The sequence below is a fragment of the Heloderma suspectum genome, chromosome 5 (genome assembly GCF_057233095.1).
Source record: "Heloderma suspectum isolate Gila_16-S chromosome 5, 16-S_ref, whole genome shotgun sequence".
In the NCBI taxonomy this organism is placed as follows: Eukaryota; Metazoa; Chordata; class Lepidosauria; order Squamata; family Helodermatidae; genus Heloderma; species Heloderma suspectum.
In genome coordinates this window covers 64,508,250-64,531,390 of record NC_139462.1, presented here as the reverse complement: position 1 = coordinate 64,531,390, position 23,141 = coordinate 64,508,250, and the positions used below count along the sequence as shown (strand labels likewise).

At 42.3% G+C, this 23,141-nt stretch overlaps 1 protein-coding gene across 3 annotated transcripts in view; it reads right to left on the bottom strand.

Moving 5' to 3' along the window:
* Positions 1-23,141, bottom strand: part of DCLK2 (doublecortin like kinase 2) — a 126,938-nt gene that overhangs the window by 14,128 nt on the left and 89,669 nt on the right. For all 3 annotated transcript variants that reach the window (XM_084856253.1, XM_084856256.1, XM_084856254.1), the window contains 4 exons: positions 9,601-9,720; positions 5,851-5,997; positions 1,222-1,355; positions 288-365 (listed from right to left, as the gene is read on the bottom strand). In XM_084856253.1, coding sequence (XP_084712379.1) covers positions 288-365; positions 1,222-1,355; positions 5,851-5,997; positions 9,601-9,720 — 479 coding nt within the window. The remainder of the gene's footprint in view (positions 1-287; positions 366-1,221; positions 1,356-5,850; positions 5,998-9,600; positions 9,721-23,141) is intronic.

Here is a 23,141-nt window from a genome sequence, read left to right as displayed (position 1 = left end):
GAAGCAACTAGTTTCTCGCTCAAAAGCTTGCCTGCCTACCCTTGAGAAACAATATTATCTGCCCATTTCTCCCTATAATCAATATTTCTTTTCTGAATATAGTGATGGCACATAATACTAAAAGGCATCAGAACTACCTGAACCAGTGAGGAAAGAATGAAGGGGATAATTTAGCTGGCTAAAAGAGGGAAAAGAAGGGACACACATTTATAATTTTACAACCGATGTGTAGGGAGGAACACACCAATCTTTACTTACAATTTCTATTGTTATTTGAGACTACTTACCTACGAAATGGTGGAAACCCACATAACAGTATGTATGTAATGACACCTGCAGCCCATATGTCCACCTTTAAGCCATAACTGTTAAAAAGAAAGAAGTATGTATACGATCGTGGTGGGAGAGGGAAAGTGTTACATCTTTAAGAGCACAATCCATGGCCGGCTGGGGCATGCTGGGAATTGTCGGCCTTTTTTCTGTCTAAACATGCATAGGATTGCTCCTTCAGATACTTTATACATATGCTATAGTGTTTGTCAAGGGGAGGTTTAAGGTTCATATGCATTCAACAAGGTATGCCTTTTTAATATATACTTTTAACATCTCAACAATGGCACAGTTTTCTGGCAAAGCTTGATACAACTTGCCATCTACCTAGAAGTCATTAAAGTTCACATTGAGATGAAATGCTCATATCTAGTAGCAAATTTTATTATACGGAATATAGCAAAATGTCCATTGCCCATATCTCTAATTCTCAAAGTCACCACGTATTGTATATTATACTATGTCAACAAACTCTATGGATTGGTTCAGATATAATGCCAAATCATGGTTTGGTGTTACATGCCCGAGCCCTGTGCTGAGAAACTCCTTTTTTTCCATCTCCCCCTTCCTCACAAATCCTACTTGATTAATAACTTGCAGGTTTTTAGTAAACCGTAGCTTGTCATGTAAACCAACAAACCTGTTTTGTGTGAGCCTTAGAAACCAGCTTCACAATTGTATAACATCTGAACCATCCCTATGTAAACACACTACCATTTATCCAGGACGTTACAATAAATGAAATTGATTTAAAAATGGATTGTGTTCAGAAAGACACGCACAACCAAGATGTAATTGTTCTTTAAGTGCGCGCGCGCGCGCACACACACACACACACATTTCCTGCACCAAACACAACAAAGAAAACCCAATTTAATAAAGTATTCTCACCCTGTCTCTGCAATGATTTCTGGAGCCACATAAGTTGGTGTGCCACATACTGTATAGAGAGGTCCTTCAACCACAGTGGCTAATCCAAAGTCTCCTAGCTTCAAGGACTTTGTCCCATCTGGATACTCACAGACCTGGGGAGAGGGGGAAAGAGTCAGTGAAGACCATACCAAAGTTCCAAACACTTGTTTTCTCAATTTAAGTAGCCTGATCCTAAAAATCTGCTTTGGCTGCAGGAGAAACAGTGGTTTGTCCTATTGCAGCAGAAAGAAGCAATCTATCTTGACAATTTGGGTGGAGCCATCACCAAAAAATCAGGTGCCCATCTGCACAGATATGAGACAAATATAGAATCATAGAATAGTAGGGTTGGAAGGGGCCTACAAGACCATCAAGTCCAACCCCCTGCTTGATGCAGGAATCCATATATTTATCACTCCGGGATAGAGTGGAGGACAGAAAGGCCTGGTGTGCTATGGTCCATGGGGTCACGAAGAGTCGGACACAACTTGATGACTGAACAACATCATATTTCTTTGTGCATTGTAAAATCTTCAGTCTGAAAGAGCATGAACACAAAGTGACAAGACGTAAGCTCTATTCATGTGGTCAGGTGAATGAGTGACAGCTTGAAGTGAAGAGGGCGTGCAAATGTAACCTTTGCCCCCAATATCCCTGTGAGTGACCCACTTTTGACCTTTGTGCATTTAGTGAGAAGGTCTGAAGGGGGATTCTAAGCATGTTCAGCTGAACACACTTAAAATCATCCCCATGACTGGAACCTGATAAAGCCTGTTCCCGATCACAAGAGGTCTTCTAAGTGCATTCAGCACTTAGAATCCCCCTTCAGACCTTTGTGCATTCAGAGCCAGTGTGCATGGGGACATTGGGAGCAGGGCTTATGGGTGGGCCGTGCTCACCTCCTCACTTTAAGCCCACATGTATTCGCCCAAATGCATAAATAGGGCTATAGAGGCAAACTATACCAGACTCTTCTCTTTGGTGCACTATTATTAAGGGCTGGTAGCAGGTAACTGTAAAAGCAAATTATTTGTATCTGTTTGTAAAAAGTGGCATTAAGAAAGACAAAACCAAAAGAGGATGTGAAGAAGTCAGTTCAGCAAAATGTGTGGGAAAGCCTATGGAAATCAGCTGCCTATTTAAGCATGTGTGTGTGTGTGCGCGTGCGTATATATATACATACATACATACATACATACATATATATGATTATGAACAGTCCAGCTTGGTTACAAAATGGATGACTAAGAATCAGAGGAAGAGACAGGGAAGCCTTTGTGAATCAAGTATGGGAAAGCAGGATACAGCTCTTACATTATGTATCTCTGAACTAGATAGTCAGAGAATGCTTTTCCTTAAGGTTTTTTTTTAAAGGTAAAATACCAGGTGGCCCAAAAGTAGGTATACAGTTGTTTAGAATGTTGATGGGAGGGGGAGCTTTATGCTTTTGCAGTAAGGGACTATCTTGACAACACCTTCCCACAGCATTGGACTGGACGACGCGGCAGCATTGAATGGCTGCCACGTTCACCCGACTTAACACCAATGGACTTCTTTTTGGGGGGGCGTAGTAAAGAATAAGGTTTTTGAGAGGAATCCCCCACAGTGGACGAATTAAAAGAGTTCATCTCGGAAGCATTTATGGACATTGACGTGGACCGGAATTTGTGTCATACTGTGTGTCACTGTGTTCTGGACAGGTTTGAGGAATGTTGCAACGTTGATGGAATACATTTCTTACAAGATTAAACAGTGTTCAACAAATGTAAATGTAATTAGCAATGTAATAAAATGCAAATAAACTATACTGAATACCTACTTTTGGGCCACTCTGTATATAGTCATGCACACACAGTTTCAATCTGCACTTTTTAGATCAACTACATCTCTAAAATATGAAGTGCTGTGACTTGCTCAAAATGCCTTCTACCCTGAAAGGTTTCATAACATATACTTATAACAGCTCACTGTAAAACCACAAATAATCAAATTGGCATTTAATATTCATTGGAAGAGCTACCTTACTTCGTGAAAAGGTTTCCTAACTCTCCCCAGAGAAGTCAATCAGGCTTCTTCATTTCTTGGCTTTAGAGGATTAGTTAATGCTTTTTTATTTAACTAGAAGAGATTATTGATGTTTAGTTTTAAAATTATTGTAATTTCATGACCATTGGATTGTTGATCTTCATTTTTTAATTTATCATTAGCATTTATATACCACCTTATTTGCTAAAAAAACCCATAATTTATTATCTGGTTTAACTCATTTTACTGTTGATTTTTCTAGTGGTCCATCATTCTTGGGGCCAATTATTAGTAGAAAGGCAATTTAGAAATGGCATAAAGCAACCAACCACATAATGCATTGTGGTAGCTCACAGCTGCAACAAAATCTCTCACGATTCCTGACAGAATGTATCTGCCATCCATTATGCTTTTTGCACATTGCAATGAGAATTATTAAAATGAATGCAAATCAGGCAAGTGGCTGACCTTATATCCATCAATTAAATGTATTTGTAAGATATGGAATCATTTACATTGAGAACTATTCTATCATCTCAGCATGCAAGTCAATGCCAGTTATGGCATCTGTCAAGTAATCTCTTTAGGCTTTCTAAGGGAAAAGTACATCTGTCCCTATTTATACCTGATTTGATTACTAATGAGAGCTTAAAGTGTCAGATTAGCCCAAGAGCTTCATCTCACTTAAGTTCCTGATGTCACTGTTATTATTTTAAAGTAGACAGGATCAACATTAGTGAATCATAGCCTGCCACCGCAACTGAGTACACAGCTAGTTCTTGCTTGCTGGAAGTTCCACTTAGCAAAATAAATTAGCTCTTTGGTTTTAATTTTTGTGAACCACCCAGAGAGCTTCGGCTATTGGGCGGCAGAGAAATGAAATAAATAAAATAAAATAAATTAAAATAAATTAAGCATAAACATTGTAGTCTTCACACTGAAATTTGCTTCATTGTACAGTAAAAGAGCATTTTTTTTGTACTAGGGACATTACTGAAATGATATATTATGTTCACAAAATCAGGAGTGCACAATTTTTAGCAGGCTTTGCTGGCCAAGCCAAATTTTTTCGTTTTTACTCTGGTTTTATTCTGGCTGTATTATTATATTGTGGTTTTAATGTTCGTATATTTTATATTGTTTTACTGTGTGCTTTTTGGTTTTATTGTGAACTGCCCAGAGAGCTTCGGCTATTGGGTGGTATAGAAATGAATTTTTTTAAAAAATGTAGTTTCCAGCTCCCCCCTCCTTCTCTCCCTTGGCAAAGGCCAGACATAAGGTTAAAGGACTGCACCTTGTTGGGTTCTGTTGCCTGCCAAACAATCCCTAGCCTTCTTCCCAACTTTGGAGCTGAGGAGGGGAAAGGAATCACTGTGCAACTGCCTCGAATTCCCATCTCTTCAAAGTTGGGAGGAAGGCTAACTGCTCATCACAATCGCCAGTAGGCAAGAGTGGCAACCGGATTTAGTGAAGTCTTCACAAATATTCTGCATATATGAAAACTTGTTTATAAAAAGGAGACCAAAAATAAGACAATTTCAAGAAAGTAAATAAGTGCAAGTACTAGCACTTCACGTTTGCTTGTGTTCGAGTCCAACTTTATTACTTAATCACTATGCAAGCATTAAACAACTTTTAAAAAATTAAGCACACATTTATTAGAAATGTTATCCTATCAAAGGCTTGTTAAACACACATATTTTAAAAATGAGAGGCTCCATGAACTATTTAAAAGGTCTGGGTGAACAGAACGTCTTCATCTGGTGCTGAAGAGACCACAGGAATGGCAACAGCATATCTCTAATTATGTCTTTCAAGGACAACTTAAACATCCACAGAGTACATAGCTAAGAAAGTAGTAAGCAATACCCTAAGAACATGAAGGATTACTTCTTCCACATGAACCTGCATAAGAGTGCCCCTCACATTAGAGGTTAGGAGGGTGGTAGCTGGAGAATGCACACCACTGAAAGGGTCTGATTAGGAATTGTCTCCCCACCAACAGCTCGCCTGGTATCTACTTTGCTTAGCTTTAGGTGCCAAGGTGCCAAGGTATGACTTCACTAGGACTTCAATTGACTGATTGTAGTTCTGAAGTCTGGTAGCGTTTCTGTGATGTTTTAGTGTTTTCTGCTCATTTTGCATGTTTTTAAATGGTTTTGATTTTATGTTTTGTTTTGAATGCTGCTTTGGAAATTTCAATTGAATAGCATGGTGCAAGTCTCTAAAATAAATCAGAAAATCCTGAACTATTTAGAAGCATTTGTTAATGCCAGCCTGTTCTTACAAATAACTTTTTTTTCATTTAAAGTATTCATTCCTAAAAGAAAAGAAATCCTGCTTACCCAAGACACAATCAGCAATCAAAATGTAAATAAGGATTTAGAAATATTAAAGAGAGGCATGTGACCCAAGGCTATTAATATTTCATGAAAACAGACTGGGTTTAAGCATACAGTTATTTTATTCATGTTTCTCTACATCCTTGATTGCTTCTTAACACTTATATACATGCATACATTTACATTAATGTGGAAGAGAGGTAGGAAAATGACAGGAACCAAGTGAAAACAAGCAACATACCAGGAGATTTTCTGGCTTGATGTCTCTGTGTACAATACTTAGACCATGGAGATATTTCAGTGCACTGGCTAGATTGTAGACCATTGCACTTCCATCACGCTCTGTGTATTTTGTTGAGGATGTGATAGCATCAAAAAGGTCTCCTCCCTGTACAGGGGACGGGGGGAGAAAAACAAATTTTTAAACAAAACAAAATCCATCAATTTCTCTCACTGTTGAAGGAAAACCAGAAGAGAGGCTTAGAGACTTTACATATTTTAGATCAATGCAATTAGTTTATTTTAAGCTGTTCTCACATGAAATTAATAGTTAACTTAGAATCAAAGCTTATATAAATACTTCTGTTCTGTAAAAAAAAAAATCACAATAGGGGCAATACAGAAAATGCTAGGTATGCTCAAGCCTCAGGGAAATAAATGGGACTAGAATACTTACTTGTATGTTTAAGGCTGAAATCCTATGCCCACTTGCATAAAGCATGTTATATTCAATATACTTCTCAGTAAACCTTCATAGGGGCAGGTTACATGCCCAATTTAATGGGACCTAACTTTCTCTGGATTGGATGAGGCCCCACCATACTAGACAGCAAACTTGCATGCTTTACTGTGAATGTGAAAAAGCCCTGTGTCAAGTGGGCCTTAGGAAGCATTACTAACAACAAAGCTAGTGGAGATGACAGTCTTCCAGCCGAGCTATTTAAAATCCTAAAAGATGATGCTGTTAAAGTGCTGCACTCAATATGCCAACAAATTTGGAACACTCAACAGTGGCCGCAAGACTGGAAAAGGTCAGTTTACATTCCAATTCCAAAGAAGGGCAACGCCAAAGAGTGTTCAAACTACCGCACAATTGCGCTCATTTCACATGCCAGCAAGGTGATGCTCAAAATCCTACAAGCTAGGCTTCAGCAGTATGCGAACCGAGAACTACTGGAAGTACAAGCTGGGTTTCGAAGAGGCAGAGGAACTAGAGATCAAATCGCCAACATTCGCTGCATCATGGAGAAAGCAAGAGAATTCCAGAAAAACGTCTATTTCTGCTTCATTGACTATGCTAAAGCCTTTGATTGTGTGGATCACAACAAACTGTGGCAAATTCTTAAGGTGATGGGAGTACCAGACCACCTTACCTGTCTCCTGAGAAACCTGTACAAGGGTCAAGAAGCAACAGTAAGAACCAGACATGGAACAACCGAGTGGTTCAAAATTGGGAAAGGAGTACGACAAGGCTGCATATCGTCACCCTGCTTATTTAACTTATATGCAGAATACATCACGAGAAACGCCGGGTTGGATGAATCAGAGGTCGGAATTAAGATTGCCGGGAGAATTATCAACAACCTCCGATATGCAGACGATACCACCCTAATGGCAGAAAGCAAAGAGGATCTCAAGAGCCTCTTGTTGAGGGTGAAAGAGGAGAGTGCAAAAGCTGGTTTGAAACTCAACATTAAAAAAACGAAGATCATGGCATCTGGCTGGCATATAGAAGGGGAAGAAATGGAAGCAGTGACAGATTTTACTTTCTTGGGCTCCAAGATCACCGCAGACGGTGACTGTAGCCATGAAATTAAAAGACGCTTGCTCCTTGGGAGGAAAGCTATGGCAAACCTAGACAGCATAGTAAGAAGCGGAGACATCACCTTGCCGACAAAGGTCCGTCTAATCAAAGCTATGGTTTTCCCAGTAGTAACATATGGCTGTGAGAGCTGGACTATAAGGAAGGCTGAGCGCCGAAGAATTGATGCTTTCGAACTGTGGTGCTGGAGAAGACTCTTACGAGTGCCCTGGACTGCAAGGAGGTCAAATCAGTCAATCCTAAAGGAAATCAACCCTGAGTGCTCATTGGAAGGACAGATATTGAAGCTGAAGCTCAAATATTTTGGCCACCTAATGCAAAGAGAAAACTCTCTGGAAAAGACCCTGATGCTGGGAAAGACTGAAGGCAAAAGGAGAAAGGGACGGCAGAGGATGAGATGGCTAGATAGCATCACCGATGCAATGAGTATGAACTTGAGCATGCTCCAGGAGAGAGCGCAGGACAGGAAGGCCTGGCGTGCTATGGTCCATGGGGTCACGAAGAGTCGGACACGACTGAACGACTGAACAACAACAACAAAGAGACTAGAGTTCACACATAATCTCAGACAGATCTCACTTTGACATCAAGAGATGGATATCTGAAATAAATTCCAATAAGCTTTCAAAGATGGAAGAGCTTCCAGTTGCAGGCTGCCAACCCATGATACCATATGGGAAAAACAGGAAGGGCATAACAAAGTATTAGATTAACTTGTATACTGAACATATAAGTGTGTATAGAAGAGGTGAGGAACTTGTCACCCTCAGATGTTGGACTACAACTCCCATCGTCACAGATCATTGGCCATTCTGGCAGGGGCTGATGGGAGCTGGGAGTCCAACAACATCTAGAGGGCTACAAGTTCCCCATCCTTGCAGTAGTACCCAAATGTGCTGAAGTGCTAGTGCTAATAATGTTGCACTAACATAAACTACCAACTGTGCAACATAACTAGAGCTTGTAAGGGCAATGAGAAAAAGCTGCACTTTTCTGTCAAAATTCAGTGGCAAATCACCACTTTTTCCCATTGCCCTAACAAGCGCTAGCTACACTGTACAAGCATTGGTTTGAACTAGCACAACATCATAAGTGCTAGGGCACGATTAGATACTACCCTTGGTGTATAAGATTGCAGCCTGAAGTTAAAAATTTGGGCAAGTCCCAACAATCTTTTATAAATAAGAACATAAGCTGTGCTAGATCAGACCAAAGGCCTATCTAGCCCACCATTCTGTCCACACGGTGGACAACCAGAAGCCTATGGGAAGCCTAGAAACAGCATATGTGCATAAAAACACCCTTCCATTCATGCTCCCTAGTAACTGGAATTCAAAGGCATACTGGAGGTAATACATAACCATCATGACTAGTAGCCATTGATAGTCTTAACTGCCATGTCTATTTCCCTTTTAAAGCTGTCCGAGTTGATGGCCATTACTACATTCTGTGGAAGCAAATACCATGGTTTAGCAGATTAAAAAAAATACAATCCATAGGAGAGATAAATATGAACAAACATAAATTATATATAGGAAAGGCTTTCATTTAGTTTTAGTTACTTTTGCTGAATGATAAAAAAAACTAGAAGCAAATAACTGGATGCAAGAACTGTTTAAAACAAGAGGGATTACTTAACAATCTTTTATTCCTATGTAAAAATTTGCAAGTTGATGATGTAACAGTTTGCGATCAGGTTACATGCCAACCTAATATTAATTTTAAAGTGCAGTTTAGAAACAGTGCAGAATCATGAACAAAACTATTGTTTTTTGCAGCCTGCATAATGAACATTAACATGAGGCCAAATCAGAGATTACATTTTCTGGTCAGAGTTTTACTCCTGCAACAGATTTCTACATCTGGATGGCCACATTAACCTAGTATCCAATTGCAAAATATATGCAATAAACATATATGAAAGACTTCAGAAGAAACATGCTACACAGTTTGCAGGGAGCAGAAGTGCATTTACAGTACACATATATACTAGTCATGATCCCGTGAGCAGGAATTTCAGAAGTGGCTTGGGAACTATTGGGGGGGGGGGGGCGAGTGCCAAGGTCTGTATGGATGTGTGTACATAGCTTTATATACAGCTATTATCCATATGTCCTGGACACTGGAAATTTCTATGCTTTCATATTCAGTGATGGTAAACCCTCTCACCTTGACCAGCTCCATCACCAGATAGAGCTCAGTTGTAGTATCCATCTCCTCTATTAGCATGATAATATTGGGATGTTTCACTCGGCGCAGTATTGAGACTTCATTTTCAATCAAGTGCTCCTGTGTTGGGAAAGGAGAGAGCAAGGGTGGGGTTGGGGGAGAAATCCAAACGCATCCTTCTTTAACAATGTAGTTTGAATTATAAAAATTCAGGTAAGTCTGCTTCCTACAGTGCAGCTTCCCAACACTATTCTCTGTATCATTAACAGTGTGGTTGTCAACAAATCTCTGGTGACACTACATAGGTATAAGCTCAACGGTCTCAAAAATCCTTTGCTAACAAGGGATTTTTGAATTAAAAATGAAAACCAAAGCATTTCATTTTATTAAACAGGTAAACACTGTGATTTTTTCACTTGCTAGAAACCAACCGGATGTAGTCTGTGGCGGCTGTTCATTTCATTTCAAAGTTAACAACAGTTCTTCCAAACACTTCCGAAGACACCACAAAACCTTATCAGAAGCCTGATCTTCATCACAGTACAAACATTTAATCATCATTCACTTCATGCATTTGTGAGGAAAACTGTGGGAAATACGTGTGAGTATTTATGACTGATGAACATGAGCAGTGCCTGAAAAATTCAGTGCTATTTGCCCTACATCATACAGATTATCAATCAAGTAGCTTGGAAAGTTGATTTGCATCCAAAACTGTGTAGTTTCATTAATTTTACCCTATAGATTTAGTTACTAAAAAGCAACATGCTAAGCGTGCATCTCCTCCTGTGAACATGTGTCACATCAGACATTGCTTAAACAAATCGCACCTTTGTAACCCAATATGTGAGAGCATCAATAGCCTTTCTGGAACAAACATATGTCTGCTCCAAACAAACGTGTGCTGGGAAAAGAAAAACAACATATGAATGGGTTTGAACAACAAGGTTGAAACTTAGCTAATTTTTTTTTTTTAAAGGTCACAGAACTTAGAAAAACAACAGCACTACAGTTGGGATGTGGTAGACAGTGAAGTCTCTCAAGCCACTACAGTGTATCATTTGAAAGGACAAACAGTTATGTTAGACCAGAGGTGTTGAACCTCTTTCAGCCGAGGGCTAAATTCCATTTTGGAGAAGCTCTGGAGGGCTGCATTCCAGTGGTGGGTGAGGCTGAAGGCAAAAGGGGCAGGGGCAAAACTACCAGCATATTTTAGCTTGAAGCTCTTTGTGCCTGTAACTAACCTTTAGCAGAGGCGTTTCAACCTTTTGGAACAGGGGAAAAACTGCACAAAAGCTGGGAAACCAAATGATTGGTGTTAGGTCAAAGGGGTGAGGCCAGTGGAAGGGGACATGCCCATCTGGGGAACCCTGGAGGTGGGTTGGATTTGGTGCCCAAGCCTGAGGCTCTGCATGCCTCTGTTAGACACTATAGGCACAAAACTTGTTGTTGTTGTTGTTGTTGTTGTTGTTCTTCTTCTTCTTCTTCTTCACCTTGTTCACGATCAGTGAGAACAGCAAAACACAAACAAGAAAAACAGGATATCTCACAGTCTCTACAGACAGGGCTTAGAAAGAAACAAATCGTGACAAAATAAGAAAACTAATCCCCACCATCAGAAACAACCAATTCATGCTTGTTTTTCCTCCTAATAGGCTGGGATGCATGAGAAAAGGGAGCAGGGCTTTGCACACCTTAAGGTAAATGCACACAATACCTTAATGGATTTGTGCATGTTAAAAAAAATGTGTGAAAATTCCTCCAGAGCACTTGAGAAGTGCCTGCACCCACTGTCACCTCTTCCTGCTGACAAAAAAAAAAAGACCACTGGTCACTTACCTGTAAAAATGCTTTCTTTGCACATGTAAAACAGAACATCAGGTGGGTCTTATGCACCACCTAGTGGTTAAAGGCAAAATTGCTGCTCCAATTAAGTCTTAACTGTCTTTCCTACCTTTGCAGCTCAGTTTCCAATTACAAGCTCAGAAAGTACTACGATCAGTGAGAACAGCAAAACACAAACAAGAAAAACAGGATATCTCACAGTCTCTACAGACAGGGCTTAGAAAGAAACAAATCGTGACAAAATAAGAAAACTAATCCCCACCATCAGAAACAACCAAACAAAATCTGAATCTAGGATGTGGCCCTGATGTACTGTTTTACACATACAAAGAAATCCCTTTTACAGGTAAGTGACCAACGGTCTTTTCTCTTGTGCAGATAAACAGTACATCAGGTGGGACATACCAAAGCTTGACCCATGTAGGGTAGGATTCAACAAAGTAGTAGCTGCTTAATGACTAGGAAGGACATGTTGGAAGACAAAGGCTGCCTCAACAGAGGCATATAAATCAACCTTGCAATGTTTAACAAAGGTGCTAGGATTTGCCCATGTAGCTGCCCTACAAATCAATGAAGCAGAGCACTGAAGAAAAAAGCTGCCAATGTTGTGGCTGCTCTTGTAGAATGGGCAAAAATTTTGGAAGGTGGAGACAACTTCAGGTGGGAATAGGGGAATACATGCCTTTAGCCATCTACTCATCGTGGCATTAGAAACCTTCTGTCCCAAGGAATCAGGATGGAACAACACAAGCAGGGAATCTGACTGCTGAAAAGCTTTGGTTCTGCTGATATAGACCTTCAAGGCCCTCCTGACAACAAGGGAATGCCGTTTCTTTTCTGAGGGGTGCACAGGAGAAGGATAAAAAGTGGGAAGAATTAGCTCTTGTTGACAACGAAAAGGACACAGAACTTCAGGATGGAAAAAGGGGTTCGTATGGCGCACCACTCTATCTTTATGGAATACACATAAGTGTTTATCCACAGAGAGGGCATTAAGTTCAGAGATCTTTCTGGCTGATGTTACGGCCACCAAGAATAAAACCTTAAAGCAGTTGGAGAGATATTGATTTCAGGGGCTCGAAGGGTGGCTTCTGAAGTGCTGAAAGTACTTTATGGAGATCCCAGGAAGGGATCTCCAGTGTTGAACTGGAGGTATCTTTGAAAAAGCTCTGTGCAGGTACTGTTTAAGAAAAGGATGAGAGCCCATGGACCTATCTGGGTTTTTGACAAAAGAGTAGATAGCATAGAAGCCTGATACTTGAGCGTATTAGGCTTGAGACCCATAGCCAAACCGTCTTACAGAATTGCTAAAAGGTCTGAGATTCTGGCTTTCTGAGCACAAATCCTTTTCTTAGTACACCAAGTGAAGAATATCTTCCACATACTCTGGTAAATTCTGTGGATAGATGGTCTTCAATATAGTCTTGATTACTGTGGGGAAGAGGATTGCTTTGGCGAAATGTTTCCATTCAATATCCAGACATGTAACTGAAGCCACGCAGGATTTGGATGAAGATGGCCTTGAGATAACAGGTCCTCCCGCAGAGGGAGGGGCCAAGGAGGAGCCACTGCCAGATTGATCAGGTCAGGAAACCAGGGTCTCCATGGCCAAAAAAGGGAACTACTAGAATGAGTCTCACCTTTTCTTCCTTCACCTCCATAGAACCCCAGAGAGAAGAGGGAGCAGTGGAAAAGTGCATAGAAGCCTGGTCTACCAGGGAGAAGACAGGGCATCCATCATCTCTGCTGCTGGATATGCATCATGGGAGAAGAACATACTGACCTGGTAATTGGCTTCTGATGCAAACAGGTCTACCTGGACTCTCCAGAAACAAGAGACTATCTCTTCGAAGACTTCAGGGTGAAGCATCCATTCTCTTTGGTTTAGCCATTTCCTGATTAGCCAGTCAGCCTGAGTATTCTCTCCCTGCTTAGGTATTCCACAGAGAGGGATTCTAGGTGATGTTCTGCCCAGAGAAGAAGGAGTCTGCCTTTGCCTAGAGATTTGGTTCCTCCTTGATGGTCAATGTGTGCTTTGGCTGTGACGTTGTCTGCCTGGATGAAGACAGATCTGAAAGGAAGTACTTCTGCAAAGTGCTGAACTGCTAGCCTGGCCGCCTGGAGTTCTAGTAGGTTGCCACAACTCCCCCGAGGACCAGGTTTCTTGAACCATCCTCCACTTGCACAGAGCTCCCCAGCCAGAAAGGCTGGCATATGATGTAATTACGGTTTTGGGGGGATCCTAGAGAGGGACCCCTCTCTCTAGAACAAGATGGAGGAGCCACCAGCAGAAGGAAGCTCAAACAGTCCTAGACAGATGAATGTTCAAGTGATGTCTTCAAGATATGTCATTTTGGAAAGGAAGCAGAGCCCATTATAAGGGGCGAACATGAAGTCCTGCCCAAGGAGTTACCTGGAATGTTAACACCATGAGGCTCAAAACCTTTGCTAGAAGCATGATGTCGGCTGACTTCTTGAAGGAAATCAATTTGACTGTAGCTTGAATTTTGGAGAACCTCTCTGGAGAGACAGCCATGGTCCCTATTAAGGCCCCCAGGTGGAGTATTCTGTGAGGGGGGAGCAGATGGAACAATCTTTTGATTGTAGACCAGAAAACCAAAGTCCTTGACATGCCAGGGTGAACTGCAGGTCATCCATTGCCTGATGCCGAGAGCCTGAATGGATGAGAAGATTGTCGAGGTAGGGGTATACTGAAATCCCTTGCATGCGAAGATGTGCCACCAAAGTGATTGTGATCTTTGTAAATACCCTGGGACCCGAAGCTAGGCCAAAAGGTATGGCTCTGTATTGAAAATAGGACCCCTCAAAGGCAAAATGGAGGTAGTGCTGATGGTTGAAGATAGGAACATGGAGATAAGCTTCTCTGAGGTCCACTGAAGTCATGACGTCTCTTAGGCAAAGAGCTTCTTTGATAGACAGAAGAGACTCCATCCGGAATCAGTGGTAACAGATGAAGTGGTTGACAAACTTGAGATTTAAGACAGCTCTGATGGACCCATCTTTCTTTGAGACTGTAAAGAAGTGAGAATATAGCCCTACTCCCTTCTCTTCTAGAGGCACCAGTTCCAACACTGCAATATCTAGTAGATGTTGGATGGCCAATTTCACCATCTCCCTTTTGGCTGGATTTGCTGGGACTGGTGATGGGAAAAAATAGTGGGGAGGCCAAGATGTCAGCTCCAGACATAGACCTGAGCAGTTTCCAGGACCCAACTATCTGATGTGATGGCCAGCCACTTGCTGGCATGCCCAGCAAGACGACTGCCCACCAATGAAAGGTTGGTGTCAGAACTGATGGTTGTATCCCCTTGACATGGTTGAAGAGCCATATCTTGCATTAAAGTTCTGTTGGCCTTTATTTCCTGGCCTCGGGAATGAGGCCAGGTGGGACAGGTAGGCCAAACATCTCTCCCTTGCTTGGAGGTTTTGGAGAAGCAAAATGGCTGGTTGGTTTGGTAGAGGTGAAAAGATCTCCTAAAAAAAAACCTTTTTTCTTTCTTTCTTGCCATGGGCATAGCCTTTTCTTATCTTTTGGTTTGGCTAGGTCATCCTTTAAAGCTTCATCCTCAAAGAGCTTGCCCCCCACAAAAGGCTGTGACGCTAGGACTGACATCGGGGGAGCCAAAGGAGTCTCCTGGCCTCTCTGCTAGGGATCTAGTGGAGAACTGAGCCGTATCCAAAGAGACACCAGCAATAAAAGCTACTGCACTAGAGACCTTGAGAAGGGTCTTATGTCATGAAGTGGATCATGAAGTGCCCCGTCTAACACATCTGTCTAACCAACCACAGGAGGAAGGTCTGGCAAAAACTAATGCTGAAGCTGCCACCCGAATAGACAGGGATGCTGCTTCATGGGCCTTTTTCAAACCAGTATCCAGCTTGTGCTCAACGATTTCCTTGAGCCGCACATTTGTATCTTTCGGGTGAAGAGCACAATTCACCAGAGCCACCAGAGGCGCATCAATAAGTGGGACTTTAATTTGGTTGATAATAGGTTGCTCTAAAACATAATGTTTGTTAGCAATAGCGATGGGTTTCTTGTGCTGCAAAGGAGAATCCAATTCACCTCTAATCGCTTTTGGGATAAGAGCGGGCAACTTCACCACTTTGGTCTTGGGCTGAGGGTCAGGACAGACAGCTGCCATCCTAGAAGAAGAGGGTTGAACAGCTTCCTCTGAAGGAATCAAACCCAAGGCTGCCATAGATTTACACAGCAGGGGAAGATAATGGCAGTTCTGAAATAGGTGATAGAAATCAGGCCCCTCGAGGTCAGACTCACCACTCCACTCCTCTTCATCCAGGACATTAAGTCTGCATCATTCTCATAATTAAGTCTGCATCATTCTCATCTGGGTTAGGAGAGTCCAGATTTGGGCTGATTTGTCATTTTCTTTTTAACTTCCTCCTAGGAAAGTGGAAGGCAAAAGGAAGAGAGGCCGACCAAGGGCAAGGTGGATGGATGATATTCTGGAGGTGACGGACTCGACCTTGGGGGAGCTGGGGGTGGCGATGACCGACAGGAAGCTCTGGCATGGGCTGGTCCATGAAGTCACGAACAGCCAGAAGCGACTGATCGAATAAACAACAACAAAAAGGCACATCATGAGGATATGGTGATCTATGAACCCTGTCTAGAGCTGGAGCTGAAGGAGCCTGTAGAGGCTGCTGTGACATTAGGAGAGACCCAAAGGCCTGCACTGCATAAATTCATAGTAAGAAGCAGAAACATCACCTTGCTGACAAAGGTTTGTATAATCAAAGCTATGGTTTTCCCAGTAGCAACGTATGGCTGTGAGAGCTGGACTATAAGGAAGGCTGAGCGCCGAAGAATCGATGCTTTCGAACTGTGGTGCTGGAGGAGTCTCTTACGAGTCCGCTGGACTGCAAGGTGGTCAAATCAGTCAATCCTAAAGGAAATCAACCCTGACTTCTCATTGAAAGGACAGATACTGAAGCTGAAGCTCAAATATTTTGGCCACCTCATGCGAAGAGAAAAGTCACTGGAAAAGACCCTGATGCTGGAAAAGATTGAAGGCAAAAGGAGAAGGGGACAGCAGGGGATAAGATGGCTAGATAGCATCACCGATGCAATGAATATGGACTTGAGCACGCTCCAGGAGAGAGCGGAGGACAGGAAGGCCTGGCGTGCTATGGTCCATGGGGTCACGAAGAGTCGGACACGACTGAACGACTGAACAACAACAACAAAAAAACAAAACAATGCAAAAATTAGGGAGAAAATGGAAAAAACAAGCCTGAGTCAGAAAAACGCAAACTAGCAAATCCATGACCACTTCAGTGAGGCAAAAATCACAAAACTGAGCTTCAAAGGCAGGAAAGGCAGTTAAAAGCCTTAAATGGAGCAGCCATTTTGCCTTTGACTACTAAGTGGGGCATAAGACCCACTTGATGTACTGTTTATATGCACAAGAGAAACTTACGTTAGGGTAAGGGGCAAAGAGAGAGGTGAAGTGGCAGTTACAAGCACTTCCTGCATCCTTTTCTTGCCAGGAAAATCCCATCAACCCTGATGGGAAAGTCATTCTATACATGACAATTCCCCTGAGGAAGAAGGCCCATAGGAGCTTCTCAGTGGCCATTGTGTTGTGCTAAAGCAACGTCCAACTTCCCCCTGCCATGTAAGTTGCTAGGGAGACATGGGGCAGGAGGAGACCATTGCAGGAGAGACAGCTTACAGGATCTGCGCAAATACAATCGTGCCTGCCCTACTTAGAGAAGGCTGCAGTCTCCCTGATCCTGCTTGCAAGCGGGTGCACCCACCTGTAAGCATCCTGGATCAGATGGTTGAGATATCCTTAGTGGCAGGAGCATGCTACTCATGTTTAAATTAGATGTATTTTTACATTCACACACTTGGTATGAGAATAAAAGAAGATACTTGTGGATCAAATTCCTGGAAAGCTCCTTGGTTATGGCTAAATAGTGCTACAAAAAATGCGAAGTTTGTGGCAAGTGGCCAGGTGAAGGCTACGGGTAAAATAATACAGTTAAGTGCAGGTTGCTTTCTGGATCCTATTCATTTACATATTATATTATACAACCTTATACAGACACCCCAGCCCAAAGTTCTGAAATCAGGACATACACTGAACTTAAGTTGTAGATACACTGGAAGTCCTACAACTAGAACAATGACTGGACTGCAGTAATCTTTTTAACAACTATCCATCTGAGCCTCTACTTTGATGACAAGGATCTTTTCTTTTTAAAGGACTGACTTTATAACCATCTCATTAGACAGAAATAATGAAGGAATTCAATAACACTAGGTTTCCCCCTTTAAAATAATAGTTAAGGTTAAGAGAAAGTGTTATAAGATTAGAACTTTAGAAAGAGGTGAGGAGTTTTGAAGGAATATGAAGATATATCTGCCCTTGAAAAACAGTAGAGTGCAGAGGTATGCAATATGAACTTCAAGCTTTACATAGGCAAACTAGTATTCCAGATACTAGAGGCAACTTTCATGTTCTAGGTTCTGTTATTGCAGCCACTGATAAAACAGTTCCAAACCAATAAAAGTATCTTAAGAGAAGAAAAAGGATTAAAACGTGTTTTTTAAAAATATTAAGAATTTTAATATTATCTCTATTCATGTTTATTTATTTACAACATTTCTATACTGCTCCCCATCTAAAACAGATTCTGAAGTGGTGAACATAAAAGTTACAATAGTAAAAAATTAAAAAAGTTAAAATACCACATTAAAAATATTAAAATCAGAATGCCAATAAAAACTGTGGCTTCCTGGAATGCTTCCTGGAATAAAACATTTTTCAGGATGCGCCGGAAGTAATACAGTGCTGGTGCCTGCCTGACCTCCAGTGGCAGGGAGTTCCACAGAAAGGAGACTTCCACACTGAAGGCTCTTTTCTGAGTGGACTCCAATTGCTCCATAGGTCCATATGGAACCACCAGGAACATGCCCTCTGATGACCTCAGTGACGGGCAGGTTAGTGAAAGAGAAAGTCCTCTCTCAGGTACCCTGGTCCCAAATTGTTTTGGGCTTTGTACGCTAGTACTAGAACTAGCAGTACTAATTTTGGTACTAGTTAAACATGGCTCAGTAGCAAATGGGTAATGAATGTTAAAGGTATTAATAGTATTTAAACTTAAGGGGCAGCATCCAACGCCCAAGCTAATTCCCGTCCACCCCAATGATTTCTTTGTGCAAGCAGCAACCAACCGCTTATGCAAGGGAGATTTAGTGCTTCGTAGAGGAAGGCCTTATATGAAAGTAAAGCAATTTTGAAGAGTTTTGTATTTTTAAAGATATTTAAAAGTTATTATATTTGTTTGTATTGTATATTTTGTGAATTTATAACAATTAAAAAAACATCTGCAATACTTACAAGAACCAGATCTTAATATTATAATGAGAACAGCATTTTCATATTTTGTTATGCCAGTATCCCACCATACTTCAAAGAAGCAATTAGTGTTGGTTTAGCCTTATAACGACCTTTATTAGTAATTATAAATGTGTGTGTGCATATTTAAAGTTAGGTCTGAGCTGAAGAAGAGATGCCCTTTTCATGACATATTTTCACCCACATGAAAATAATCAAATGTGCCTGGTTCTGTCTACCCACAGTAAACATGTATTCCCTTAAGAACGGTCCACCCGCTGAAGACATTTACCAGTGAGGCTATGCTTTATAAGAGTACTTTCTTATAAAGAGGCTAGGTTAACCTCTTTGAGATTGATGCCCTCTTCTTTGCAGCCTAGAACTCTGCAATACCGATTTCCCATGGACAGCTGGTGTGGTTTCTCCCAGTAACTGGATGCAGGTTAAGAAAGTCAGGTTGCTTACCTGTAACTGTAGTTCTTCGAGTGGTCATCTGTGCATTCACACATATGGGCTCTGTCGGGAAACTTCCAAGCTGCAGAGTTTTTTGGCAGGAACCCCTCCCCCACTGCCTGTGGCATATATAGCAAGGGTTTCCACCTTCCCCTCAGTTCCTTGAGACCACAAAGAGTTCCGGACCAAGGAGAAGAACACCTCGTTACCAACAGACTGTTGACACCAAAGTGGGGACGGTGGGGGGGCAGGTTGTGTGAATGCACAGATGACCGCTCCAAGAACTACAATTACAGGTAGCAACCTGACTTTCTTCTTCGTGGTCTCTGTGCATCACACATATGGGCGAGTAACAAACTAATTTACTGGAGGTGGGTTGGTGTCCCATTGTAGTACCGACAAAAGCACAGCCCTGCCAAAGGCACAGTCCGCTCAAGCTCAAACTTGAGCTTCTGTAGTGCTTTATGAAAGTAGAAGGCTTAGACCAGGCGGCCACCTTACATAAGTCTACAAGAAGGACACCCCTTGTAAAAGCCATGGAACTCAACACTCCCCTTGTCGAATGAGCCCGAATTCGGGTCAATAAGTCCTTCCTGGAGACTTCGTATGCCAGTCGGATGGTGAGTACTATCCAGGAGGCCAGTCTCTGAGAGGAGACTGGAGAGCCCTTATTGTGTCCTCTGTAGCAGAGGAAGAGCCGTTGTGAGTTGCGGAAAGACTCTGTCTGAGACCTATAAAAAGCCAGGGCTCTCCGGACATCTAATGTGCAGCCGCCTTTCCAAATTGGAAACTAGACATGGAAAGAAGGTGGGGAGGACGATCAGCCGATTCACATGGAAGTCCGTGACCACTTTTGGAAGGAATGCCAAGTCCAGCTGAAGGACCACCTTTTCCTTGTGAAAAAATAGTATAAGGTGAGTCTATTTGTAACGCTAATAGAGTTTTGCCAAGAGAACATGCTGATCATAGCAAACACTCTTTTCCAACAGCACAAGAGACGACTCTACACATGGACGTCACCAGATGGTCAATATCGAAATCAGATTGATTATGTCCTTTGCAGCCAAAGATGGAGAAGCTCCATACAGTCAGTAAAAACAAGACCTGGAGCTGACTGTGGCTCAGATCATGAGCTGCTTCTTGCAAAATTTCGGCTTAAATTGAAGAACGTCGGGAAAACCACTAAACCGTTCAGGTATGACCTAAATCATATCCCTGATGAATATACAGTAGAGGTGAGGAATAGATTTCAGGGATTAGACCTGATAGACAGAGTGCCTGAGGAACTATGGACGGAGGTCCGTAACATTGTTCAGGAGGCAGCAACGAAATCCGTCCCAAAGAAAAAGAAATGCAAGAAAGCCAAGTGGCTGTCTGATGAGGCTTTACAAGTAGCTCACGAAAGAAGGGAAGCGAAAAGCAAGGGAGAAAGGGGAAGATATACCCAACTGAATGCAGAGTTCCAGAGAATAGCAAGGAGAGACAAGAAGGCCTTCTTAAATGAACAATGCAAAGAAATCGAGGAAAACAACAGAATGGGAAAGACTAGAGATCTCTTCAAGAAAATTGGAGATCTCAAGGGAACGTTTTGTGCAAAGACGGGCATGATAAAGGACAAAGAAGGCAGGGACCTAACAGAAGCAGATGAGATTAAGAAGAGGTGGCAAGAATACACAGAAGAACTATACAGGAAAGATCTGAATGTCCCTGATAGCCATGATAGTGCGGTCACTGAACTTGAGCCAGACATCCTAGAGAGTGAAGTCAAGTGGGCCTTAGGAAGCATTAGTAACAACAAAGCTAGCGGAGATGACAGTATTCCAGCCGAGCTATTTAAAATCCTAAAAGATGATGCTGTTAAAGTGCTGCATTCAATATGCCAACAAATCTGGAACACTCAACAGTGGCCACAAGACTGGAAAAGGTCAGTTTACATTCCAATTCCAAAGAAGGGCAACGCCAAAGAGTGTTCAAACTACCGCACAATTGCGCTCATTTCACATGCCAGCAAGGTGATGCTCAAAATCCTACAAGCTAGGCTTCAGCAGTATGTGAACCGAGAACTACCGGAAGTACAAGCTGGGTTTAGAAGAGGCAGAGGAACTAGAGATCAAATCGCCAACATTCGCTGCATCATGGAGAAAGCAAGAGAATTCCAGAAAAACGTCTATTTCTGCTTCATTGACTACGCTAAAGCCTTTGATTGTGTGGATCACAACAAACTGTGGCAAATTCTTAAAGTGATGGGAGTACCAGACCACCTTACCTGTCTCCTGAGAAACCTGTACGAGGGTCAAGAAGCAACAGTAAGAACCAGAGATGGAACAACCGATTGGTTCAAAATTGGGAAAGGAGTACGACAAGGCTGTATATTGTCGCCCTGCTTATTTAACTTATATGCAGAGTACATCATGAGAAATGCCGGGTTGGATGAATCAGAGGTCGGAATTAAGATTGCCGGGAGAATTATCAACAACCTCCGATATGCAGACGATACCACCCTAATAGCAGAAAGCAAAGAGGATCTCAAGAGCCTCTTGTTGAGGGTGAAAGAGGAGAGTGCAAAAGCTGGTTTGAAACTCAACATTAAAAAAACTAAGATCATGTCATCTGGCCCTATCACTTCCTGGCATATAGAAGGGGAAGAAATGGAAGCAGTGACAGATTTTACTTTCTTGGGCTCCAAGATCACCGCAGATGGTGACTGTAGCCATGAAATTAAAAGGCGCTTGCTCCTTGGGAGGAAAGCTATGGCAAACCTAGACAGCATAGTAAGAAGCAGAGACATCACCTTGCCGACAAAGGTCTGCCTAATCAAAGCTATGGTTTTCCCAGTAGTAACGTATGGCTGTGAGAGCTGGACTATAAGGAAGGCTGAGCGCTGAAGAATTGATGCTTTCGAACTGTGGTGCTGGAGAAGACTCTTACGAGTGCCCTGGACTGCAAGGAGGTCCAATCAGTCCATCCTAAAGGAAATCAACCCTGAGTGCTCATTGGAAGGACAGATAATGAAGCTGAAGCTCCAATATTTTGGCCACCTAATGCGAAGAGAAAACTCCCTGGAAAAGACCCTGATGCTGGGAAAGACTGAAGGCAAAAGGAGAAGGGGACGGCAGAGGATGAGATGGCTAAATAGCATCATGGATGCAATGAATATGAACTTGAGCACGCTCCGGGAAAGAGCGCAGGACAGGAAGGCCTGGCGTGCTATGGTCCATGGGGTCACGAAGAGTCGGACACGACTGAACGACTGAACAACAACAATTTGTAACGCGGAGTTCACTTGCTCTCCTTGATGTCGTAATGGCTACCAAGAAGGTGACCTTCCAAGAGAGCAGCCACAACTCCACGGTAGTAAGTGGTTCAAATGTGAGGCTGTTGAGCACCAGGGTCAGGTCCCATTGAGGAACGAAGTCTCTCATGAGGGGAGCCAAGTTTCTGAGTCCCCGCAAGAATTGTTTGCATAAAGGGTGTCTGAAGATGGGGCACCCGTTGATATTGCCCCGCACAGCGGAAATCGCCAAAACATACACCTTGATGGAGGAGTACCTCAGGCCTTTGCTGTAGAGGTGCTGGAGGAAGGACAAAATATCGATCAGATGACAATTATTAGGGTTACAGTTGGCATCGGTTACAAACTGAACAATAGAAGCCCATTTAGCTGAGTACGAGTGGAATGTGGATGGTTTTCTCACAGCATCAAGTACGGCCTGCACTGTCGGCGGGAACAGTGGACAGCGGTGTCTAAAGGTTGGATCCTCCACGCCATGAGGTTCAGGGTGAGGAGATCGGGATGGAGGATCTGACCTCAATTCCGGGAAATCAGGTTGTCTATCCGCAGGAGCAGCAAGCAAT